The sequence below is a fragment of the Osmia lignaria genome, chromosome 16 (genome assembly GCF_051020975.1).
Source record: "Osmia lignaria lignaria isolate PbOS001 chromosome 16, iyOsmLign1, whole genome shotgun sequence".
In the NCBI taxonomy this organism is placed as follows: domain Eukaryota; kingdom Metazoa; phylum Arthropoda; class Insecta; order Hymenoptera; family Megachilidae; genus Osmia; species Osmia lignaria.
The window spans coordinates 3,143,031-3,170,595 of NC_135047.1; the positions used below are offsets into that span (position 1 = coordinate 3,143,031).

The 27,565-nt window shown below is 41.1% G+C and overlaps 1 protein-coding gene across 2 annotated transcripts; it reads right to left on the reverse strand.

Moving 5' to 3' along the window:
• Positions 1–1,978: 1,978 nt before the first annotated feature.
• Positions 1,979–27,520, reverse strand: LOC143306162 (muscle-specific protein 300 kDa-like). 2 transcript variants are annotated; one of them, XM_076692954.1, is made up of 14 exons: positions 26,841–27,520; positions 20,461–26,195; positions 19,465–20,161; positions 18,887–19,189; positions 17,778–18,734; positions 12,750–13,052; positions 9,768–10,025; positions 5,613–8,336; positions 5,350–5,534; positions 5,231–5,269; positions 4,482–4,988; positions 4,090–4,333; positions 3,619–3,674; positions 1,979–3,329 (listed from the first exon to the last, which is right to left on the reverse strand). In XM_076692954.1, exons 1-14 carry the CDS (start codon positions 26,844–26,846, stop codon positions 3,095–3,097), a joined length of 12,249 nt encoding a protein of 4,082 aa, XP_076549069.1. In that variant the 5' UTR covers positions 26,847–27,520; the 3' UTR covers positions 1,979–3,094. The 2 variants fall into 2 exon arrangements, with proteins under 2 accessions (XP_076549069.1, XP_076549070.1); XM_076692955.1 differs by having other exon boundaries at positions 26,798–27,520.
• Between the last annotated feature and the right edge of the window lie 45 nt (positions 27,521–27,565).

A 27,565-nucleotide genomic window follows, 5' to 3' on the forward strand; every position in this document is an offset into this window, starting at 1 on the left:
TCCCAGGCTGCACCTTGCATGCAGCTGTTAAATAGAATTCATTTGATTTGATCCTGGATGCACATATGGGAGGTTCTATTTCGTTCAGACGTAAACACGTGGATCAATGTTATTTTCCTGGTGAGTCAATTAAGGAAACATGAAATTATAGTAGAAATTAATTAAAACGTTCGAAGCTGTTATTACTGATGAAAGCTTTCTGCAAAAAGTCAGAAGTTTTCTAAATTCTAATTTTAACCCTCAGATAGGGAAATCGGTTCTTTGCTGACTTTCTTTTAATTTTAAATTCATCTGCACTTGCATTTTTAAAATTTTATATTATTTTTTTGAAAATTTGGAAGTCTATTTTTCGTCGATGCACTTTTGATGCATTTTTGATGCACTCTTCAATGCTTACCTCCTCATCCCTTTGCATCCCTAAAATTAATTTTATTTAACATCGTTTTGAAAGATATTCTGGCAAATGATAAATATATAGACACCTCTGAAATCAAAGGCTTAACCGGAGAGCGATACGTGTAGAGATAATAATAGTATTTAATTAAGCATTTAATTAGCCAGCCACATATGTGTGTCTAGCAGCTTTTTAATAGAATACGATTAAACGAAATCTTTAGCTTGCAATTGTATTATTCTACAAACATAACATTGGGAAGTCTGATCGTCGTTCTGTTGCGAATTCTTGGAATCATCGATGACTTTACCTTGGAAAATTTTCCATCACTGTTTGAAAGAAAAATATATCTTAGACAGGATTCAAATGGTGCTTTAGGCATTGTTTCAAAATAGAAATATGAAATATTAAGATTGCGAAACGTTGTTTTTAGTATTTGTATAAACGAGTCTTTGGTGCAAAGTATAATTAACCTCGTGGGAAATTAACGAGAAGTGTTAATTGGAATAATGAAAATTGTCGAGTTTAAAATAACATATTAAAGACATTGTCATGCAATTCCAAAGAGTCAGCTTTTAATTTACTAATTTACATTATCAGTGCATTCTGGTTGCCTCACTATTTTTAGTCAACACTTTGTTAGGTTTTCATATTTGTTGCCATAAGTGTTAATTATAATCACAATAACTGCATTCTGCAAAATATCTCCATTATTTTGTGCTCGATGCTATGACTAAAGTTCATTCAAATTAGTACACGTAAATACACGAGTGTTTAATTTTCTACTTAGATATGAATCTTAATGACAACACCAGGTAATTCCAGGTGATAATCAAAGTATTAACAATTGTTTATTATAAATATTGGTAATATTCAAAGGAAGTAAATGCGATGATTAAAACTGTTGTTAATGTTTTCAATTCTCGTATCTATTTCTGGAGTCTCTTACTAATTAACGTAATGTTAGTTTCACTTCTGAAATGTTCATTTTGTGTTTATGATCCTGACAAATGAGAGAGTTAATAATTGCTGATTTTCTTCGAAATCTGAGGTGTTTTCGACCCGTCTGAATCCTAATTGATGTTAATTGATGTTTGCAATGATTCTTCAAGTGTTCTCTCAATTCTCTAAACTGCATAAAATTTCTTTTAATATCATTTCTGGAATATGAAATCCTTTCGTTTGAAAATTTTCAGTTTTTAATTTGAGGCGATAATCCTTAAACCTGCGTCATGATTGACTTCTCCACCGTTTCGTGATTCTTCCACTCCGCTCTATAAAAACAGACAAATAATTATATAGGTCTCAATTTATTGTAATTATATTACATCGACAGATGTACACCGTCTTCGGAAAGCTCTGTCTTTATAAAAATACATAACAAAGCTCGATCGCGTAGCAAGCAAGATACCATTTAAATTAGGAAGCGAAATTCTAGCGGGGCCACTTTTAAATACAATCGGTTCTCTTATTTTGTACCTCGAATAGAATTCGTGATCCATTTGTGCGTATCCTGTATAATGATCGTTCTCTTAAAACATCATCTTCCAGCAACGGGTAACTTCGTTTATTATTATGCGATACTTGTCTTTTTCTTTTTTTTTTTTTTTTTAACTTTTTCATTCATCCATCCTTAAGTAACCGTACAGAGTTCGAAATTCAATTCTATAATATATTAGATACCAATATAATGTATTATTGTGTTTCTTTCTATCCCATCGAATTAGCACCAATGACCAGCGCGATTTAGCGAACACGCTGAAGAAATCGGTCAGTGGACGTTTACGTTCTTAATTATTCTCTTTTTAAGTAACCGCTTCTCTCTATTCCTTCATTCTCAATTTATAAACGCAACGTATAAAAAATAAAGTCGGAACAAGATTATATTAATCTTTCGTCACGTACTAACCGTAAAAACGCGAAACTCGTTGAAAGTATATAATATATGTATGTATGTATATATATATATCGTTTAATCTCTTTTTTTTTCATACAAGTTTCGTAGTTAATCTGTGTGTGCACGTAAGCGATTCGTTAATTAATAATTTAATCGTTAACACTTTTTCGCCCATTCCATGTGACATTAAACCTTTCTCGTTTTTTCTCTTTCTCTCGATCACTCGTTCTCTGTACAGATAATAATCAAAGGGAAAAAAGAAAAGAAAAACGAAAAAGGTGGAAAATTAATGAAAGGAACGATATCAACAGTGTGTTTGTATAAATAGAAACGCGATAATGTTACATGGAATGTCGGATGTGGTTAACTGATCGAAACCGGAACAAATTCGTCGATAACCGTGTTAAATCGTTCGTAGAGGTCGTACATACTCTTACATTATCTTCGGAAATCTTGTCGAAGATATTGCACAATGACAAATTCGCAAATATCGAACGAAGATCACAATTGTAAATAAGCGAAACGGAACCGTTTGTTTCTTGGTCCTTAACGTGTTTTATTCTACACGACTACAAACGTTATATCACACGTGTAATTGTCTCGATGACTTTCGTGAGCCACGGAGATCCATGAGTGTCCTCTTCATCTATAGCACGGTGGAAATGGTACGTCATTGTACGAGAGACTAGCTAAATAGCTACGTAAATTTCGTTTCCGTTTGCCGCGATTTTTCTGAATATTTCGATTGAACGTTCTTCGAGGACTAGCTAAGTCGATGCGTTTCGTATTGTGCCGTTTTAATGTTAAATCGGCGGAGGTCCGTTCGTATAGAGTAGCATCGGTGTGAAACTTCTGGCGAGATTGTTCGACAGCATGCAACTGTAGTCTTCTTCGGTGGATGGTACCAAGGAGGTGATCCCAAGTACCAACAACATCAGGGCTTGGATCGGCAACGAGACCCTCAAAACACGGCCCAGGAAACGGTATCCTCGAGACAATACCGTTCGTTGGCCATCGTCACCACTGAAACACACGATACTATACGATTATCATAAATAAACTTTTATTTGGAGATTGTTCAACTTATTTCAGATAAATGCAGATACCAAAATTCTCAGTTGAAACTCGAGATTCCTGGAATTTTTTCTCTTAAAACTGAAAGAGGATCTTATAAGCAAGATAGAAAATATCAAATGTAAATTGGGTCTGGTTTATCAATTAGGTCTACTATTTTAAATATAATAAATAAGAATCGATTTTGATTGTTGTTTAATATTATATATAAAAATTCTATTCAAGTGAAAAACAAAACAGATAATGAACATACTCTGTGCTAGATGCGTCGTGGGGTTGAGCGGATCCAGAGGCAGCTTCGTCGAGCAGCTACAATACAGTAAAAGAGAAAACACAAACAATAAGGTACTGTGCGTGTGAATGCTACTGATAATAAAAAGCATGGAACAATAAAATTCCAATGAGAAAGAAAATTTTTCTCTAAATCATAGAAATTGGGAAAATCAACTAATATAGATCATAATTTATCTCCAACATTTCATGTATGATTTTCGTTGAATTTTTATTATAATCCATGCCTGGTGTATGTTAAATACCGGTTAACGTGATCCTACGACGTAAGTGCGTAAATCTACTATGAAACATTTACCAAGGGAGAACCATCCGCAGAGCACTGACGTTCCTTGCAAATATTTTCTTTAAAACTATTCTTCAGCACCATAGGGAATGTTTATTTTCACGTCTTTTCAAATCTATGGAAGAGATAGGATAGAATGTAGCTTACGTCTTGAGAAAGGGAAGCAAGAGAAGAAGTGGTGGCAGCAAGTCCAACCTCTCTAGGGTCCATCCCTAATGCTGCCCCTAATTTTAAAGCGTATATCCCTGTGAGTCGTCGAAGCGACTGCAACCTGAGTCGAAGTTCCTGCAGACGTGCTCTGGTTTCGCCTTTCTCGTCCAGTAATTGATTTGCCGCCTCTTGAAGCGACAAAACACGAGGTTCGCATCGCTCTAAGTCACTTCTCAATTCCCTGAACAAGAAAAATCTTCATTATTCTTCATTATTCTCATACAATTCTGGGCTAGAATTAGAGAGGTTTCAAAGGAAAATTATCTGGAAATTTGAAAAAATTTTGAAAATACGTAGAAAGTTAAAAATTCTTAAGTCACCGAACATACCTGAATTTATTATATTTGGCGGTCATGATTTCAGGCGATTTGGTCAAATCAACCGGTTCGCTGACTCTTATACTCATTTCCGTCTTCTCCAACCAAGAAAGCAACTCTTCTATGATACGATGGAATTGTTGGTTCGACATAAGAGAAACTTGAAGCTGTTCCTGCCAACGTGCAGCCAACGAGCACACTTTGTCCCATCTCGTGTTCGCGATGGTCAGTCTGTCTCTGAGCTGGCTGGCTCGACACAATTCTTCGGTATGGTCGGCTAAATGAGCACCCACTGTATTCAAACCGACGAGGATGCTCTTATGGCAGTCGAGATCGAGTAGAAATTCACGGTGGTCTTGAATCACATCCTCCAGCTGTTCTATACTGCTCGGTGGTGAATGTTGCTCGCTTTGAGTACCTTCAGCGAATTCTAACCATTTTTCTAATCTCCAAAGATCGTTTTCCAGTTGGGCCCAATTGCGATGGGAACACAGGGGACAGGTCAATCTTCCATTATCACTGCAATGAAGAAAGTAAAATTTTAGTTTGAATATTCACTTATATAGGATGGGCCAAGACGAGTGATGCAACGATAAGTTGAAAATCAATTGCTGAAACGAAACAATAGCTACACAAAAGAAATGTTATCTAACAAATATTATCTAAGTGGGTTGGCGAGAGGAGAAAAGCAGACACCAAATGAACGGAGTACGTTAATGACTGTTAATGAGAAATTGTTAGTGCGAAAGGGGAACACTCACTGATCACAGGGAGAGGTGTAAACGTCACTCATAGGCGATCTGTACATGAAAAAGTTGTTTAACGTTGACTGGGTAGGAAATATTATTCAAACGTCTTAAATAATCAATTATAATTTTACCTAAGTTCCCTAATTTGTTGTTCACGCGTTCTTGCCAGTATTAAAAGATTCTCGTATCTGTTGGTCAATGCGGTCACTTCGTCAACTTTGGCAACCTGAGGGCTCAATTTCCCGTCTTCGACGAGCAAGCTGTGCAGATGACGAGCCAGTTCGATCGATGACTGGCAGCTTCCGATCAATTTACTCTGAAAGATAGAACAATAGATTTTAGCGATGCTGTGATGACATTAACGCCAAATGTCGTCAAATTATGTCAAACTTACTATATGCTTAGCACTAGCATTTAACCCGGGTCCGGCAACCGGATCCGGGGTAACTGCTACTTCCAACGTATCCAAAGCATCGTTGCATTCAACCAAGGCAGCTTCCAGTTCCATCAGATAAGCGTCACTGGAAGTCATTCTCAGTAACCTAGGCAAAGTGTCCACCTGTACAGCAGAATCTTGCTCGAATTTCAAAGTTTCCACCTGTACAGCTTCGTCAACTTCCTTCTTCTCCTGCCCTTCGATTTCTGCCCTCAGAGATGCCACTCTCTCCTTGATATCAGTCCATAGTAACTGGTACTCGTCCACCAGCTCCTGAATGTTCGCCACCTCGTCCGGATGACATTCTTGCATAACTTTCAACGCTAATTCGTCGGCCCTTTGAAGCGTAACGTTCAGAGTCCTCAACTCTTCCTCGATCTCGTTCAACTGTTGCAATCTTAATTGAGCAGACGCTTTTTGCTCAGGGGTGGCGAGGTGTTGAGTCCTCGTCAATCTAACGTCAACTTGCGTCAAACCGACGACCGCGGCACCGTGTACCGTAATAAAGTCGCGATAATTCTTTTGACCTCGCTGAAGCACCGATAGAACGTTATTCACTCTAGGTTTCAACGTGTCCCACTTATCGATAAGCTGGTAAGTTCCGCTGATAACGGATTTCAGATTATCTATCTCTAAATACGTTACCAACTTATGAACATTCCATTTAATTAATTCAATCACCGACTCGTGTCCTTCGACATCCTCGAGTATCCTCTTAGCCTTCTCGATGGCCTTATCGGTTTCCTCTTTGGAAAGTTCATCGAGATTGTTCTCCAACTCGGACAGAACGCTATCCGTCTCTCTGAGCCAGTCTTCGTGTTCTATTGTAATCTTCTCTAGTTTCTCAAGAGCCTTGCGAACCCATGACTTAAAGTAACCTTCGGATCCTGTCACCTCTATACAGATCTTATCCCATCTTTTCTCTAAATCACACATGTCCCTTGAAATGTCGCTGGTGTCTGACTCGAACACGTAATTCGAGCTGTCCTTTAAGAATATCTCCGCGAGATTTAACACTTCACTAACGTTGGCACTCTCAGCATCGATGATGCTGCTGTAATGTTGCAGGTCCTGAAACTTTCTATCGATACGACTCTGATCGGTCACCGGGGTTTTCGATCGCTGAGCCATTTCGATGCCTGCCACCATACTCAACATCTCGTTCAACCTCCTCTCCAACGTTTCCATGGTTCTGATGAAATTTTCTAATTTAATCGCTCTTGCTTTGCTCATGGCTGTCAAACGATCCCACTTCTCGTTCACGCGATCGAGGAATCGTTGAATCCTTTCTTTCTCCTTCTCGTCAGCAACTTCGAGCAGATCTTGCCCGGTACTCTGCACCCATAATAAGTCTCTCTGTTGCAAAGCGATCTCTGCTTGCAACTCGCACACCAGTCTCTTCTGAGCGTCTTTAGATTTCCACGTGGAATCGTGTTTCTGAATATTCGACATAATATTAACGATCGATACGTACAATTTTCTCGATTTATCCACCCAACGATCGTAGAGGCTGCAACGTTCGTCTAATCTGCACGCTAATAACGCAGCCTGGTGTTCAAGGTCTCCGTGCTGTTGGCATAGAAGTGCTCGTTGATGGTTCAAGGACTTTACGTCCGAAGGACTCAGACACTCTCTCAACTGTTCCGTGATAACACCGAGAGTTTCTAAATCGGTGCTCATGTTGGACAGCCTGTTCTGGAGTTGCCGAACGGACTCCAGCTGTTCGCTGGTCCTCGAAACATTGGCAGCCTTCGCGTGGAAAGCTGTGCTTAACGTTTGACTAATCTCCTCGAACGTAGCGCTGATATTTCTCGTCTGTTCTTCGTATTCAGCGTGGAGTTTCTGTATCTTCTGAATGAAATCTCTCCAAGTCTCCAAACCTGCGCTGAGATTCGCTATCCTTTGGGAATCAGCTGCGTGTTCCATGCGGATGGACGCAGCCAATGCCCCGTCGCAATTGATCAACAGGATATCCTGTTGCTCTTGAAGGGATTTCAACTGAGCCTCGCCTTCCGGTATCTTATCCAATAACGCTTGTATCCTTTGGAGGATCTTGTCGAGCCTCCTTAGATGAATGAACCGAAGATGAAGTTGGCTTCGTTCTCTCTCGATCTCCTTCAACCAACCGAGCAGTTTACTTTGATCAATTTTGTACCTGTCCCATGCTGTCAGCCTATCGCGAACAGCCGCGTGTCTCTCCATGATTTTCGACAACGTTTCGTTGTGCAGATTCGTCAGGATGTTGAATTGTTCGGTGGTGGACAGGTTACCGCCCTCCTCCGAACGAACGGTGAGGATGAGATTCTGTTGATCAGTCAGTAGGTTCTGATGAACCTCGCAGAGATTTCTGTGCTCCGACAAACCGTTGTAGTCGGCGGGAACGTCGTTGGACAGGAAGTCTTGCACGTGGGATAGGTACTCTTGCCAGAGTTTAAGGGCGGTCACGCTGTCCTGAGTTTTGACTAGACGAGTGGACAGACGATGATACTGTTGAAAGGTTTCCCTGAAGACCTTCTGCCATAGTTGAAGAACCTCTACCACCGATGGTTCCTGCGAGGACACCTCCAAGCTGCGCTCCTTGATTGATTGCAGCTGGGGTTCTGTACAGGTGAGGGCGAGGAGGTGATTCCTCAGGAGCTTCAGCTGCTCCTTCGACTCGTCTTCGTTCGCTGCGGCGAGGCTCTGAAGAGAAAATATTAGAAAAATTATATTGTAAGACACGATCTAGGTTTCCTAAATAAATAATATTTTAATATTAAAATTGTTGCATTTCCCAGTTCAAGCTTTCCACTTGCAACCTTGCCTAATTAATATTAATATTCTTTAGAATTGAGAAATCTGAGAATATTTCAATTTCAAATACGAAAAGATGCAAAATTACCGGGGAAAGTCTTTATCTCGAGTGTACTCGATTGCATCCCTTTCGCCGAGTATCGACTTTTCGTACATTCGCGATAACCGCGTCCTTGAGGGGGATTTTCAATCGACACCTCGACGAATCATCGTGGATTTCGATCGGAAACAAGGTGCTTGCAATCGAAGGTGTTCCAGGGTAGTCGAAAGTTTTGGCAAGAGTGGCGCGGGTGCACGGCCGGATATTCAGCTGTTGCGGATTTCGTGACTGATGCAATTGCCAGCCCCGGTTTTCAAGCCCTTCGGCCTTGACACAACAAATTGTTTCGGAACTAACGCGATTAAAATATAAACGCGCGTGCGAGGTAATGATTGAGCTTGTGCCAAGCACCAATAGCCACGCCGGAAACTGATGGACACGTATAATTATACCTATGTACCCGAAGAGCTAAGAAAATCGGGAGACAACTGCGTTAACCCTTAATCCAATTAAGAGTCAAATGGACTCGCACATCTAATTATAATAATTCATTTAAATCCGTACAAATAAATCATCAAATTTTACCAGTTTTCGTTTCTAAGCGTTGAATAGTCTGAGTAGTCTAAAGAAAGATGGAATGCAGGAGGTGGTACGAGCGATCAAAGGCATCCCATGACTCCAGACGAATTCGCGAAGGCCAGAATAAGAGAACACGAAGACAGCATATGCTGTTCTTCAACGCGTATGAAACTGCCTACTTTAGAACCCTCGTTTCTTGGTACATAACACGTCTTGCGGTATTCCCGACGTCGCGACGATTCCCATTTTACGCGATTCGTTGACTTTAAATTAATCGCTCGTAATTATAGATGGAAGTTGATTCGCTTACCCTGACACATTCGATCGCAGAGAGAAACGAATCGATTTCGATGGAGCTTCGATTCTCTGTTGTATCGAACAACGACCTCGGTTGAGGAAGAGTAGTTATGTTTCGAGTAGCGACTGGGGCTAATTGAAATAAACACGGCGCGGTGCTAACTGTACCGGCGTTAAGCACACGTGTCAACACGTTTTTCATCGACATTTCTATCACGCGGTTGAAATATTTATGAAACCTAGCTACCGGGAAAACTCGAAGTTTCATCGAATGAATTTTGAAGAATATGCAACGACCTTGTTTAATTATAACGGAAGAATGCAAAAGGTGAAATTAGAAATTATCTCTAATATAGAGAAGAATGAAAGCCGCGGAAATAAAAATTACATAATTATACACTTGCCTGTTGGATGGAGTCCAAGAAATTTTTAGTCTGACATAAATCGCCACGTGCTAGCTCCTGGTTAAGGGCACGAGCGTCCGCGGCATCTGCGAGAGACGATAATGTCTCTCGGATGTCTTCGAGACGTTGTCCAAGGGCCTCTACTTCGCAGTGCAATGGCCCACTTGCATCCAAACCGACGTCCGATGCAATTTGCGCCACCAGGCCACGAAGCTCCGCCAACCTTTCCTTGTGTTCCGCCATCGTCTCTTCGCAAATCTGTAGAAAATTTCGAGATAAACCGTAATTTATAAATCACTGCCTTCGTCTTTTTTTTACAATTATTAATCATCCGTCATACATATGGTAATTTTTCTACCCTTCTTAGGTAGAATTAGGGCGGTTTTAACCCTCGAATGGTGGAATAGAATAAAATTAGGAAAGATTTCTAATATTTTTAAAAAACAAATTAAAATTGTAAATGATAAATTTTAGTGATCCACCGCCAAAGGGTTGAAGCAGAATATTCAGAAAGGTGAAAAATTTAGTTGGGAAAAAAATCTTGTACAGTTTGTACATTACAAAGAATAAATTAATTTTCATTGCATTCACGAGAAACGAAAGTGTTAAGGAACGATATTATGCGTACTTTTTATCTTGTCACTTCGAGTCACTTGTTTGCGAAACAACCATGATTAAGAGTTAGTCTCGTTCCACTCTATTATCACGGTTCTCGTGGACACTTTAAGATTTCAGAAACCTGTTAACTACGCGCTAAAGATAGCGGGATCGAGCGTGTGCTAAATATAAATTTCTGTTATATCTTGAAAAAAGAAAAGGGGATAGGATCTCGGGAGCCATCGGTTGGGTCGCCCCAACGTTTTCTGAATTCGAGCTTCATCCGTCATAGAAAGCGACCGCGTACGTGTGCGAATGAATGACAAGTGCATAAATGAATGGTACGGATGAATGAATGAAAAAGAGAAGGAGAATCGTGGAAAAAAAGCGGGACGAGTATGAATGACACACGCGTCAAGTGGATGCAATTCGTTCGGAGCTCCAGTCATTTTTGAACCAAACGCGTGTTCAAATATCAATTTGGAGCAATTTTATTTCAAATAATTATTGAATTTTTTTCTGTTAGATAAGCTTCCAATTATTCAACCAAATTATTTGTAAAAAATAAAAAAATGACAGGTTCTTTCGAACTATTCCAATATAAATGAGAGAATGTCACTTCAATATAAATAGGAAATTACTGAAACGATCAAATCACAATTTGCTAGATTAACGTAGAATAGCATGCACAAAGAATTCCATTTCAACTGGCTGCACCACGCATGCATGTATTCTAACGCAGAATCTGCGTTTCGACCACGATATCGATAGAAAGGAAAAAAAAGGGGAGCGGACAATGTATCCCCAGGGAGACTTTCCGACCCCGCATCCCACTCGTGGTCGAAAGCACAACACATCCAAAAAGATTAGAAAGAACAAAAAAAAAAAAAAAGAAACTTCATCAGAATGAAAAAATAAAGATTAGAACCGAGATATCTTCAGTGAATTCCACGAAGAAAAGAACGCCCTTTCACTGTCCACTCGTTGACATCCTTCTTCGATCGTACCTTTATCTCCTCGGGTGTGCACATGTTATCTGAATTTAGGTCACCGTTCCTATTTTTTTCACAGCAAGTCAACGCGTGTTCGTTCCATGGAACGAAGAAAATGATCGGGCACGTGTCGTCGCGACGCGTACGAGCGCATGCTTTGAATTTTCGATGAACCGGAAGCCGACGGGACGAGCACGCGTTAATTCGTCAGCCGGCCAAATTCGTATATGATTCAGAACGTGTTTACGATGCAAGCTTGTCGAGAGAAAAAACGTGGACGATAACGAAGAAGACCGGCCCCCGTCGGAGTAACAAGCGTCCCGACGCTCTGGACCAGACTGCCGTCTCCGGGGATCGATGCGCATACCCTAACAAAGTGGGGAGAGAGACTCTGTTGCCCTGTATTTCAACGACCTACCCTCGCAGACACGTTTTCTCGCACTTGCGTAGGGTGAATCGTTTCTATATCGCTGCACCCAGTACTCGTGGTGGGGACGATGACACTACTTCCATTCAAGGGACGCCTTTTCAACCTCTATACCTCCCTGACTGAATGTTTTCGTGGGTGGGGTAGACGGAGTTACGGATTTACGTTTTCTCTAATTATTATTTTAAATCGAGAAATTGAATGACAGGCTTGGCAAAAATTATTGCGGTATGATCAGATTCAGAAAAATCTGAAAGCCTCGAAGAAGAGATTTTTTTAATATCAACAGTGAACTGATAACTCCAAAAGCACAAAATTCGTGGCTTATCGGAGATCGATAGACAGCTTGTCTTGTTTGGTAAAGTGCACAGAAGTGACTGTATAGTTTGATAATGAATATTATGTCACGTTTCACGCCTGATAACGATGATCGATACCCGGCCTTTCAAACTCACAGAAAATTATTTTTCATTAACCAGAGGAACGATAATATGTACTTAGACCTCGTCCTCTTGGAAATGATTTAGCAAATATTTAAATGAAGAATACCGTAAGATTTCTTTATATTCAATCGCTTAACTGGACATTCAGGTAATTTACTAAGTTTGTTTAGTGAGTTTACATCGTGCGACTACCATAAATATGACTCACCGTCAGAATAATCTGAACCGTTGAGTTTCAAAAGAAAACTAATGTTACCTCATTTCTACAGCGATAAAGATGCTCCCGAAAACAAAGTATCCATTATGTTATATCCAATGATTCAAAGGTTAAATATAAACTTGTAAAAACATTCCGCTTTCATCGCGCCTACGCTCTTTTTATTCCTTTCTTTCTTTTTTCTCGATAAACAAATTTAGTAACTCCTCGAGTTAAGTATTCGAGCGTTGACAAATTGACCGCTACTGCGATGATTTTTCATTCGACAAAATAAAAATGGAGATATATTAAATTGAAAGGACATACCTTGATCTGTTTGACGGCTTCTTCGGGCGGTAGGTTGGCGACGGTGTCCATCTGGGTGTCCACCCAGGCCTTCACCGCGGCGCTCGAGTCTTTGTACTGTTCCCACAATCTGCACGCGTGCTGATACTTGGTGCAACGTGCATCTAATTCGGCCCTGGTGTCCTCCCAGGCTTGCACGGCCTCATTTACCGCCGCTTCGACCTTCTCGCGGACCTCTGCAGCGCAACCCTCCCGCAGAGGTTCGGCAGCTTCGCGCAATTCGCCAATGAGAACTTCTCGGGCTCCCAAATCACCGCTGAGACCCTAAAACGAATGAAACCATTTCTGGTATTACGTACCCCTTCGTAAAACGGGTCTTTCTTATCTCCTACGTTTCCTGACTCCAATCCAACACGATTCGTATCGTACGAAAGACAAACAGGGTAACGTACCGAAGTGTCAATCGACGATTTTGATGAAACTTATGTAGTTCTCGTAAAAATATTTGATACATGTTCTTTTACATCGGTCATCGTCCATGTTAAAGGGGTGAAAATTACCCTCAAAGTTGGGGATGCAAAACATATTTTGTTTGATGAATATCTTGGAAATTACTGCAGATAGAGTAATTGTGTAAATTGATGAAATTAGTTTTTTTAAATAAGTTGATTTGCACAAAATTCATTTGTTTTAATAATATATTAAAAAATAGTATATTTTTAATATGCTATTTTTGTTCCCTTGTAAGTGCAAACACCTTAATTGTCTTGAAAATAATTTTCTTAGGGCAAAGGGTTAATAGAGCCCTACCGTAGAATGCGTTAAGTAATCTCGTTAACAGCTGATTCTCCTCAGAAAATTGGTCACCGCGACTAAACTAGGGATTATCACTTTCTCTCGTTGTTTGTTCGTTAAGTCTGATACGCGTATCAATTAAACGGGTTCGATCAAGTTCGCTTAATCAGCTTATTTATCCGCGTTTCGCTGTACGTACACCGAACGAAACGAACTCACGTAGAGAGCGTTCTTTTATTGAACCGATGAGTTCAATGAAACTTTAATTGATTCTGTACGGTCGGTCTCCTCGTTGACTCTTCGTTAGTTTCTTTCTATGATTACGACGTTTTCTACCTGGATATTACAAGCGAATGTTAATCCACGATCGGTGATTTCATTGTATAAAAGATTGCGACACCGGATAAACATTCCGAGCAAGGAAAATACACTGTGAACGCGTTTCGCGCTTATTACCAACGATTAAAATTATCTGTGACGTACCCGTCCATGATATTTAGTTTCACGTATATTCCGTGATCATATGGAATCGAACGTTATGCAACGGCAAGTGCAACAGGGATTGGCGAAGAGAAAAAAGCTCGGACATTGTTCTATTGTTATGTTGAAACGAGTGATTGAACGATTGGCTCGTTATTTGCTCGATAGTCTTCTAGTTAATTGCGATCGTCGTTAATAGCGGACCTTTGGAAAACGTTTCCTAATTCTCTCCATCGTAGACACTCGCATTAGCATTTTATCTATTCTCATATCTTTAAGTGAACATTTACAACGCGGATAATTAGAAGCGATGGCACAAGCAATTATCTGATTTTTATTTAAAAAAAAGAAAAGGTTTGAAGTATAGTAAGAGATTCATAATCGTAGGAATGATTATTTCGTTATTTTAAGGAAACGTGACTATTCATAATTAAGCAAAAATTAGAGCAACTGTGAATAGTTGAAATATCAGTTAAAGCGAGTCGAGTAGGGAAGTTTCCCAGAGTAACACGAATTTCGCTGACGAGGAACGTTGTCGGCGGTGATTTGATTTCCGCTTAGCAGTTTCGCCGGAAAATTCTCAGGCAGGTTAACGAACCCGAGTACACGACATAAAATTAGTTCAACCACGCTCTGACCGAATTCAAGGCGCGAGCTTCGAAACGTGCTGGTCTCGTGACTCAAAATTATTTATAGTTCGTATTTAAGGGAAACTGGCATTTGCATACTTTGAGTAACGCGGCTGTCCGCTCGGAGGGATTTGATTCGAACGACATCCTATGATCGCGCTTCAATTTGTACAAATTTTGAGGAAAAAAATTGAAGTTCCAGAAAGAAATGCATGAAATTTTTCTTTCGCTTCATTTTACAATATTTCATTTCGATTGAGGAATAAAATGAGATCGTTTCTAAAAGTGCAATGATACTCGCGGTTAATTTTAGATGCAGTTGACAATTTTAACGAAGCCGATCGTTGGATTTTTCACGAGCCGGAAGTCGAATGCAACGGGATTCAGATCGGAATTGTGGACGAGGAATCGCGATAAGCAACGAAACAGGAAGTTGCGGCCAGCCTGTAGCTTCCGCTTCGTTCGTGCAATCACTCTGCCTAAAATTCTTCAACTGTCTCCGACATTACTATAATTTCTCCGTCACAAAAATTTATAATTACCTTACGAATCTCAGAAATTTTCAATGGTATATAATTTCACGATCGCGCGTTGAGATAAAAAATGTTTTTAACAAAATTTCACAAAGTCGCTTCGAATATGAGGATAACAAACGATCGTGGCGTGGAATAACAAAAGGGAGCATAAAAATGCGCAATTAGACGCGGGCGAGTTTATCGTCGAATTCCGATGTCTAAATTCGTGACTAGAAATTCGGTGCGCAAAATCGTAATCGGAAACGAACGTCTGGCAAGTCGATCGTAAACATTGTCAAAAGTCCCTTCGAGCCTTAGGTAAACCCGTGCTTATCCACGTGGGCATAGTTTACATACCGTATCACTGCGTCATAAGTCCAGTCGCCGTGCTCGTTTGTGTCATCCCGTGTAATTACATCAAAGTGGATTAGCGAAACGAACGCCCGTCTGCGGTATAACTTGTATTGTTTCGCTTTATTTCGATACCCCACGACGAAAGTATCAGGCTGTTACGTAAATCAAGTTCCTTTTTATCCGCGTGCAAATAAATTGAAAATATTTTAAACCCTTTCAAGATAAAAGACTCTGTTTCGGTAAAATCAGAATTATATTACAGAAACTCAAAATTTAGATAATATTCTGCGATAATATTCATTATTACTGTTATAAAAAAAGAATCATCGACGGTTATAGGTTGATTCATTAATACGTATTAAGTTACATATGCAAAGTCGTTAATTATAAATTTTGATTGATTACATATAGATCGTTCCTGAATTATAAAATCTGAATAAATGAAAGATTTCCACATTTTTCAGTCAAAACATATTTGTAATAATATTTTTGACGAATGACACTGGGTACGTTACAGTTTTACGGCAAATTTTATTCGACGTTAAAATTCGCAGTTTCACGAAACCGTATCATTCGTTCAAGTAAAATGTAAATGAAGAATTATACTCGATGACTTGATATCTGTCTTTCTTCAAGGACAATTCAATTGTTCGACTTTTTGCTGATTACGATTAAATTTAGAGAATTTTAGTATTCTAATGTTAATGACAAAAAGAACGCACACTCTTTAGACACTAGTAATTCCGTCATATTTTTGGGATGAGCTTATCTACACCAGATACTGCATTCTCTAAACCGAAACTAAAAATGACTATTCATAGCACAGCTGTTACCTACGAACTTCCTAAAACGAGTCATCTGTTTTGCACGTTTGTATATATGTTCTTCGTCCCCGTTTCGGTTTTGTGTACATACGTACAGTGGCTCTCTAAAATTTTCGACTCCCAGTCAAATGATATTTAAATTAAAAAATAATAATATAGAGAATTAAATTTGGAAATCTGAAAAAGGATTAAATAAAAAAAAAAAATTCATAATAAAACAAAATAAAATATCCTATGCACGTGTTTAAATTTAACTTTTCTCAACCCCAGCATGAAAATTAATGTACTACACATTCGAACGCAATAATTAAACGTTTCGTTCCAAAGTGCAAACGATTAAAATTGTTCTTGAGCTTTGGTTCACTACTAAATCGAGAGCATGAATATTTAACGTTTACTTCCGATCAGCCGATTCGATGCGTCGATGAGCAGACATGCTTGCCTATTAGCGAACTGACGTTTCGTCGATCGTTCACATGTCTCGTGTCACCGCAATCCTTCATTCTTCATTTCACAAGCACTCGAACGTTAATAAAATTACGAAATTGATTTATACGAGTGTCACTGTGTCACGGAACGAAAGGAAACGTTTAAAAGCACGCGGGACCGACGTGTACTCGACGACGGAACTCGCGCCACTGATAGCTGACCCGCGATAACACCGATCCCAGATCCCATCGCGCATGCGCACTCGGAGGCGCGCTTTTCTCGCACGTGGCGAAGGTTATCGAAGAGGAAAGTGCGTCTTCCGGTGAGAGCATCGATCAATCGATCAATCGTTACTTCGTAATTTCTGATGCTTTTTTTTTCAAAGTTTGGTCGTTTAAACGTTTCTATTATTAATTCGCAGTACTTGACGATCGAACTTTTGCAAATGGTATTTTTAATCTGTAACGATATTTAACGCGCGAAACGTGGAGTTTTTTCAAATTAATATTTTTATCATTAATTCGCGATATGTTTCGTGCTGAATATTGATATTATTTTAGATCACGCAAAAGTAAATTTCCTCTTCGAAATAACACGAAACACGTTTAAACTTTATTGCTCCTGTGTTGGTTGCTTTTCAACCAAGTTTTTCATAGTTTCTTTACTAGAACGAGTAAAAGCGTGGGGACGTGAAAGCAGGGCGCTCGATACCTCTAGATTACAGTCATTGAAACTTCTGCAAGTTTTAACGCATTCCAGGTTCCGAAGAGTTTCAAGGAATGTTCGAGTACAAAACCGTTTGAATAATAAATCTTGGATGCTTCTAGTTTGATTAAGAATTCTTGCTTGATTAACACGTTAGCTGTTACAGTCAAATATAATTGCACTTGTTCAGGATACGAAAGTTTCATTTTTCAATTATTACTTTCCATTCCATTAAATTAATTATTTTTCTTAATAACTATCTTTTCTCCGACACATGAAAGTGAAAATATATAAAACATGAAAATCATTCAAACTTACCTCCAACCGTTCGGTAGCTTTTAGTAGTCTGTCGTAATCAACCGATTCTTGAACCGTCAGCAACTCCATCATATAATCAGCCTCCTGAACAGATTGCTGCACCATTTCAAGTTGCCTTTCGAACCTCCTCCACAGAGCAAGCCTGTTCCTCAACAACGGTAACAAGCGAGAACATCTAGCCTCGAGATCGGTATGCGCATCCTGCAGGTTCGAAATGTCTCTTTCGACGCTGATAGGCGACATAGAGACTTTCGTGATAGTTGGCAAAGTGTGTAATAATTGTCTGAGTTCCATGATATCCTGCCACAAGAGAGCCAGCTCATCAGCGACCGTTTGACAACGATCGACAGCAGTTGCGACCACGTCGCTCCCCTGTCGTTCGCTTCCCTCGCATTGGTCCAATATAGATGATTGCTCTTGATGAGCTTTTCTGACACGATTCAGACCACGATGAATAGCCTGAAGCCTTTCCCTCAGCAACTTTGCAACGTTCAATTCCTGCCTGATCTGATCTTCGATCCTGCATGCCGATGACAACAAAACACCAGCTTTCTCGATCGCCGGTAGTGAAAGCAGTTTTAGAGAACTTATTCCGCAATGAATCGACGATATTTCATTTAACAGAACAGCGAGTCGTTCGATGTAGAGATCCAATTCTTCTTCGGTCTTCAGGACACCATGGAAACCATCCATGGTCATTCTTAGCTCGTTCAATCGTCTCTCGAGGAGTTTTAGTTCTTCGCTGGGCGATATGTCTTTAGGGTAGATGTTTTGTTTCAACTGTTCTTCGATGTACTTGATATGGGCAGTTACATCGAACCAAACATCTTCAAATTGCCTGTATAAATCTCTCTGCAATATATCGTCCCGGCAATCGATTATTCTGAGGGCGTCTACGAAACTTTCGTGTGCCTTTAGTTTCATATTTTGGTGGACTTCGTATTGCGCCTTCAATTCCTGATGAAATTATAAACGATACGTGTCAGGAAGTTTAGATTATTTGAGGGAGATTTTAAAATTGCAAATTGTACATTTGTTTCAGATTATAATTATATTAGAATAAAGGATGCTGGTATCGAAGTGTTAATAACCCTTTTAGAAATTCTTACCCAAAATTCATGCAAATGATCCACGGATAGATAATATTCAGGTTCGCGCATCTCCTTCTCCACCTTCGTCATCCAGTTTTTCAATCGATTCTTCAATGATTCATGAAGGATCCATTTCTCCTTAAACTTCAATAATATTCCCAATGATCGTTGCACGTCGATCTGAAGCTTCACGATCACATCCAAAGCTTCTCTGTAACGATCCTCAGGATCTTCGATGTTCACCAGTTCCTTAAGACTGCGAGCCACGTTCAGAAGCTGAACGATCCTGGCGTGATGCTTCGCCACATCCGTTTCCAGAGACTAAAAAAAGAATTTACGTTACCGATAAATCGCGTTTGTTGACGAAAACCGATACCCGTTAAACTGACGTTCAACATTATCATGTAAATGTTAGCTGCAATGTTGCTCGAGTTAAAAATAATTTTAATGTATTATTTACGTTCCCGTCCATAAGTCATGGAATGTTTTATCATTCCAGAATGAGCTTTAAATACAATCTACATTTTGAGAGATGACTGATAATTTTATCTACTGAAATTTTTAAAAATTACTTGCTGAAAAAAAATAATACTCACTTGGTACAGAGAGATGTACTGATCGTAATCAGACGACTTCACATTTTGGAGGCCAGGTACCCGTTGATGAGCAACCTGGAGCCACCCTCTTTCTTCTTTGATCCCTTGTTCCAGTAGCATCCACCTGGACGCAGCTAGAGCCATTTGTTGCGCTCTGGAGGCAGCTTGATCCAACAGAGACGTAGCTCTGCTATGCAGTTCTTCGTGAAGGTCTGAATACTTGGTCCTCGTTTCAGGGTCCAAATTGCCCTCCAATGACTCCAGAATCGTTCGACAGTGATTGAGATTGACAAAGAACTTCCTATGTTTCTGCATCTCTTCCTGAAGATGTTCCAAACTCATCACCGATATAGGACTGTTCAACAAGTTCTCCGCGATCTCGGTGATCTCAGCAAATTCTCTGAGAGTCTGCTCGTATTCCTCGGCAAGAGCCAACAGCTGCAGGAGACGTTCGCGTTCGATGGAAATGTCGTGTTCGATCATTTTCGTCATTTCGTGAGCAGCGTAGGTTTCTTTCGGAATATGTTTGCCTGGGTAGTCGCGGAGTAATTCGTGTGAAGTGGTGAGAAGAGACGCGGTTTTCCACATGTGACAACGGTTTATGTTTTCGAGCTTATCCAGCTCCTGGAGCTTCCATTGGGTTGATGCTTCTTGCTCGACGACGTTGTTCAGCTGTTCGCGTTGCTCCTCGATCCATCTGTGGATAATGAGAAATCGAGACATGGATTAATTAAAAAATAAAAAGTGTAGGAGAGGGGAAAAAAGGCGTTTCGTCTCGGGATCCCTGCCCCAGACACCTATCGTACCGCAATTCGGAAATTCTATATATTTGAACTGCATGCCGGGCGACCGCTAGCGAGAACGCTGATCATCTCGCCGCCACCTAGCGGTCCCCGGCCCGAACTAAAAGGGTCCGGGGAGACGAAACCCTCTCCCCCTTCCACTAACGCCTACAAAAGGAAACACTTTCTATATTTTATTCCATTCGAATCTTACCTGTACATGTTGTGCACTCCGTTCACAAATTCATCCCACCTTGCAAGCTCGCTGGTGACATGCTTCTCGCTGTCAGCAGTTACGTCTTCGATCATCTTCACTTGATGCATAAGAGCGTCTAAACACTCCTGCAAATTGACACGATCGCTCTCTGGATAATTAGTCTCCACCAATTTCCAAATATCGTTCAATTCGTGTATATTCTCCTCTACGTTCTCCACTTCGTCCTTCAGTTCGACGTAAGTCTTGTCCTCGTGGGATGGTCCACTGGGACACTCCTTGCTCAGGAAGATCCTGTATTCGATCGTCTCTAACCACGTAGATATAGTATCCACGATGACAACCAGGGTTTCTTCCGCAGCTATCGAATCTTTCTCTTGAGCAGCGTCTTTCAGACGAGACAATTCTTTCCTCACATCAGCAGCACGTTCTTCGGCTAACTTCTCGTTCGCTACTTGGTCTAAGTGAGCGATATGGAGAATGTTTCCCAGATGACTAGGCTGTTTGGCGTTTCGAAGACATTGCATTCGATCAGAAATCGCCTTGGTAGTTTGATTACTTTGGGTGACCTGAAGCTGAGGGTCGTATTCCATCGTTTCAGCTAGCAGGAAGGCCTTCGAACTGGCACTCTTCGGTGGGACTGGGTGATGAGACATCTCCCACGAAGCTTGATCCACTTCTTCGTATTTCGGATCAAGCTTTTTGGAAGATTCAGTGATAATGTCCGCGTAAGTTTTAATCCTAGGTCGATCTTCCACCTGCAAGACGGACTCAGCAGGTGAGAATGGTTCTTCAGTTGTGTCCATCGGTTCAGGTGAAGGCATGTGCATTGGTACTTGTTGAACTTCCGAATCTGGTTTCTCCGTGCCCAGAGTCCATACATCTTGAGCATCCTTAACAACCATCGGTTCGTTTTCTTCTTTTTGTGGAACGTCCTCTGATTCAGAAATTTTTTCCAAGTGGGTATCTCCAGGAGGAGACTTCTCTTTGCCTACATTCTTCTTAGCAACGTCTGAATAGGATAACTTTAACGACAGATCTTTCGACTCTACGGGGTGGCCAAAGATGGACTCAAGGTCCTTTTCACTCGGTGAGCTGATTTCCATGGTCTTATGTCTTCTCTTTCGCTTGTGTCTTCTTCCAAGGCTGCCATCGTCCACTTTGGCTGCGTTCAAATCCTCGCTGATACTGGTGTCCTGCGAGGTGTCAGTAGGTTTCGTGGTGTCATCGCTGACTGATAATTCCTTATCTTCGGACTTTGGCTCATCTTGCTCCAATAGTCCTTGCAATCGTTCGGTTTCTATAAACTCGTCTGTGGAAGACGGCTGCTCTTTCGTGCTCCTTATCATCATTAACTCTTCTTTTGTTTCTTGTACTTGTACATCAGGTGCTACTGGAATTTCTATATATTTTACAGGCGTCATTGCATCCGTCGACGCGTCCACCACGTCCACCGTGGCTTGTACTCCTTGCGCATCATTCTTAAATAACGTATCTTGCAACGTTCCATTCGTTTGCTGAGATATCGTCGCGAACGACGGCTTCTCTTCTTCGACACTCGTTTGAACGTCTCGTGTTTCAGGGACGATCTGGATACTCTCCTCTACTCCGGGGACTAACTCGCTCGTCTTTATTTGTACCGAGCTATCTAACGTTTCTATCTTCTCGGGAGGAATAGTCTGCGAGTGTTCATCCATCAGTTGTTTCGTTTCTTCGAGGCTGGTTTGGGCAGAAAGTTCACAAATGTCAACTCCAATCGGGGAGACACTGATCGGGCTGGTTTGCATCATGTTTTCCTGAGTTGGCTGGGGTAAAATCGTCTGCGACTCCGTTTCTTGAGTAACAGCCTGTCGAGGACTCTCCATGGGAGTAGTCTGGGTTTCTATCACCTCGAACGGTGTCTCTTTAGCTAGATCTGCTTGAACGTTGAAGTCCAACGTAGTTATTTCTGGAGTGACAGGTTTACTGGTTTGCGACTCCGTTTCGATGATCTCAGGCTGTTCAGGAGTCACTGTCTGAACAGCAATGCAAGTGGAAACCTTCTCTTCAATTGGCGAAGGAGTCGTTTGCTGTTCAACAGCGACCACTGTCTTCTCCAAAGTCTGAGTCTCCATTTCTATGGATGGTGCTGTTGGCGACGTCTGCGCCTCCATGGAAACTACATCCATAGGTACAGTTTGCACCTGGGTCTCTTCAGTTTCCGCCGAAACAACTGTCACATGAATATCTTCAATCGGACTGGTCTGAACAGCGTACTCTTCAACCTCTTTCCTAGGTATTTCTAACGTTTGTGTACTCGTTTCTTCGATTGTAGGTTTTTCTGTGAAGGTTTGAACAGCAAAGTCTGAGCCAGGCAGTGGAGAAGTCTGCATCTCCGAATGATGCGTTTCAGGCGATTCTTGAACAGTCTGGGTGCTGAAGTCTAAGCCCAGCAACGGAGATGTCTGCATTTCTGTATGAACTTCTTCAACTTCGGGTATTTGGATATCTTCAGGAATTTGAGGCGAGGTCTGTACTTGTTTGTGGATTTCTTCTTGAACCGTTTGGCTGCTGAAATCTAGACCAGGCAACGGAGATGTTTGCATCTCTGCGTGAACTTCGACTTTGGGTACTTCAACATCTTCAGGAGCTTGAGGCGAAGTTTGTACTTGTTTGTGAATGTCTGGGATCTCTGATACTTTTCTTCCTTCTAATTGAGGCGATGTTTGTACGTAAATCTCTGATACTTCTTCGTGTTTCGGAGACGTAGCTACAGAGACAGTGAATTCTTGAGTTCGCGAAGGTTTATCCTTGTTAGGATCAACCTCCTCCCTCTTCCTTTTCTTCTTTTTCTTCTTCGTCGCCTTGGCGTCTTCGCTGTCCACCGGTGTCACATCGTCCGTGAATTCTCCTTCGTCGGTAGTGGTCTTAGGAAATTCTGTTGGTTCTTCTTCCCTGGAACTTCTCACTCTCTGCTTCCTTTTCTTCTTCTTCTTCGTCCTCGTAATATTTTCATCATCCGGCGTGGTGGTCGACACCATCGTCCTGTCTGCCTCGTATCCATCTTCACCTTCCGAAGTTTCATCCTTCAATGACAAATCCATCTCACCCGATGCGAACATCTTCGTCACGTCCGGTTGAGGAGCTTCGCTGACCTGTTTCGAGGAATCTGACAGAGGGATATCAATCTCCATAGAATCGGCAAGGTTTGAAATCAAGGAAGTGCTTGATTTCATAGGTGAACCGATTTCTTCTTCGATTTTTGTAGTAATTGTATCTTCTTCGGATTCTGTGGGCTTCGCTTGACATTCTTCTTCTTTTTCTGAGGCAACGATTGACTTGTCCGAAGTTTCATCCTTCTCCGAAGTGATGATCGATTTATCTGTTTCTTCTTTCTCTGAAGTGATCACCGACTTGTCCGATGTAGCAACTTCTTTCTCTGAAGTGTTCACCGGTTTGTCCGATGTAGCAACCTCTTTTTCCAAGGTAATGGGTCGTTCTGGCATAGGTGGAGACGTCTGAACGATCTTATCGTGAATTACAGACGTACTTTCTTTGTCTGCTGGGAGACTGATGTCTACATCCTCCTTCACCATACCATAGGGTGCGAGTCGTGGCTCAGTTTGACTCTTCACAGACACCATAGGCTCCGCTTCTTCTCCCTCTTTCTTCACAGCCAGAGATATTTCCACCTTGTGGAAGATGGGTTTGTATTCCGGCTTCAGAGCTTCGTCAACGTAATCGTAATCAATTTCAGGAACGAACGAGTCCTTCACTATTTGCTGTTTCACGTTAATCGGTAGGAGACGTGTTTCTTCTTTCTTCGTTTCGACTGGCTCTTCAGGTTCTCCTGAAATTTCAACTGTCTTTGGTATTTCTTCGGATAGCACTTGTGCTTTCTTCGGCTGTTCCTCAAGCACGGAAGCATCTACGGTGCCAGGGTGCTTTTCTACGTCTACCGTGCGACCTTCTACCTCCATAACAGGTGTTTCGATGATTACTGGTGCACCGTCTGACTTACAGGTCGCTTTCTCGATGCTCGGTACATCCTCGGACACCGTGGAATCAATCAGAGACCTGACTGATTCTTCTGCTACCTGAGAAACCTCTTGGATCTTGATCTCTTGACTGGGACTCTGCAAAGCAGCGGATACTTCAGCATCGATGAACGCTTGACTGTTCACTGGAAGAGATTTTTTACCAGTTACCTCGGCCAGGAATTGCTCGTGCTCGTACTTGTCCACTGTTTCAGGTTTCTTCTCAAGTAATTCTGGCTTCAGATTCTCATCAACAACTTTGCTATCAATTGGAGCTTGCTGTGGTATTTCTTCAACTTGTTCTGTTTCAGAAATTTCTATAACATCTGTAACCTTCCTTTCGGCTTCGACATCTTTTCCAGTGTCAGGGGAAATTTCTTCTTCTTCTACTTCTTGATTCGCGCATGGATGCATGTCCTTAGCGAAGGCGCCGAAGAAAGGTCCTTGCATAGGAGTGTCAGCCCTAGTGACGTCCTTCAATCCTCCATCTTTGTCTATTTTATCTTCTTCATCTTTGATCTTCTCAATCTTAGGACGACCTTCCTTCTCTTCTTCGATCTGTGCTTCAGCGCCAAGGTGTCGTTGATCCTCCTGTTTGATCACATTGATGCTGATATGAGGAATACTCTTCTCGTCTATCTCAACTTCTTCGGGTTCCTCTATTATCTCCTCCGTAGCAGTCTCCTTACCATCGACGATGGTCACTTTTCGAATGATCCTTCTAGTCTTCCTGACCACTCTTCTAGTCACTTGCTGCACCACTGCGTGCACACTCGACGTCTTCGCCTGGCATTCACCGCCCTCCATCAGGATACCTTCTTCGAGAGGCTGCGGACTGATGTCTCTTATTTGTCCTTGAGTTACTACATGAGTGTACTGCGGAGCTGATTCGTATTCTTCTACGTTCACGTCTTTGAACGGTGTTCCAGTGGCCACTCTTCCTCCGTAAATCTGTTTGGTGCTCGTTTCTATGGTGCCGTTTGGTTTGGCGGTGGTGACAGTGACCTGCTGGTTCCTCATGGTGGCTTCAGAGAAGGCGTGCACCATGGATGGAGCGTCTCCGATCGCTGTCGACATGGATGACAAGTGTTGTTGAGTGGTTTGTCTACTAGTCATCGTGGTTCGTCTCAGTTTCCTCACGATGATTCTCTTCGAGCCGTCTTCGTCTACTACCACCTCGGTCGTCACGTCGTCCGGTTCGACCAGGACCGTTTCGAAAGACTGCGGAACAGCATGGAAGATGTTCAATTCGCTAGTAGTGTTGTCCTTGTTCGTTGGATCCTGATACTTCATGTCGACGACGATGTCTTCAGCAATGGTGTCAGGACGATCTTGAACGATTTCTTGGACCGATGCAGAGGGTAGATTCTTCGTGGCTATTTCGATCACGTCGTGATCACCCTCTGTGGTCTTCAGGATCTTTATAGTCTCCTGGGTTTGGGGATTCTCAATGTCAGGGTGCATCGTGTCCACCGTCTGCGTTGTCAACGAGTGACACACCGTTGATGGCGGCATTTGATTCGTGGATGTCTGTTTAGACACTTGCTGCGGTTTCTCAACGACGTCGTTTTCTAGAAGACTTTGACCAGTTTGCAGGGAAACGTCGGCCAAAGATGGCATGCTACTCTCGAGGGACGAATGAATGGAGGGTGCCTGATCGAGGGTAGCGTCATCTCGGTCCGACGCTTCGTCGGCTCGAGCTTCCTCGTCACCTTGCTCCTGGAAAATTGAAAACAACCCCCTTGAAGCTACCTGGGTCGCTTACAAATATTCTTCTTCGGTTCCTGGTGTTCTAGACATTTTGTCGAGTGTACCGTGTGTCTTTTTTTTTTTGACAAAGGGTGAGCTTCGGAATCTTGATTAAGTCCAAGTTTTGTGTAATTATTAGGAATTCAATAAATAATAAAATTCATTATTGCCTAGTGATAATTAGCAATTTTCTAATTAATCCAATCCTAATACTTAAGAAAATATTACAAAAGTTTTAATGAAAATTTCGTAAAGTGCTATAATTTTGCACTCCCAAAATCAATTTCCACCCCCTTAGTGAATGCACTTGTGAATGATTTTGTGATTAGCACGAATAAAGCTGTAACAATTAATGTACTAAATTTTGCTACTTGAAAGACAAATAATAATTCAGGTCAATGAAAGACCTTGCATTACATTCTGGTAACTAACAAGTATTTCATTATGTAATCGCGACATGAATAATAGCGGATGTCTGTTTCTGAAGCAGCAAAATTTATTACGATCCTTGTTAATGGTAGCACTACGTTGAATCACTCGTTTGTTACGTGAAAGTTGACGTTGATTGTTACATGATTTGGTGAGCCTTGTCTATTTCTATCGGCACAGCTGCACCTGCATGGTGTCGATGATGGCGGAGACGGAAGAATTTATTTGAAAAACATAATCGCCACGGAGCGGGAACGAGAATATATCCGTAGACAAGAACACTTCGCGTAACACTGTCGTATTTTTAGATCAAAACGAATGCTACGTTTAACTTTATTTTAAGCTCTACTTATACCACGAGATACGTATATTAGTATACATATATTTAAAAAATGGAACCAGCAATTTATTCATCGCTAACGAACGTTATGAGACCGAAAATTTATTAACGAACAGATGCTTTCTATTAAAGATAAAACAAACATGATACCGAATTAAAAAATGACGTATCTTAAGTATTTTTACAACGTTTCTCGAATAAAATTCTATTATTATTTTACAAATACACATACAGAGAATTCAAAGTACGAGTACCAAATTCTCGTAAAATTTCACTTCAATTTTCTTTTACACCCTGTATAATATGGATACATATAGGTAAATACATATGTTTATTTTCTTAAATGATATTATTATCGTTACCATAACCAGACACGAAATGAGACGTTGGGATAAATAAAACGGAGGGAGATGGGGATTAATGAGAATACTTTAATTACAGCATGAAAAAAATTACAGAGTACTGTATTAACATTCCTTAAACAAAATGCTGCGTCTATACAATTACATCCATTACCTTAAGCTAGATGAACATAAAGTGCGTTTTAAATAAATACACGTATGAAACATGA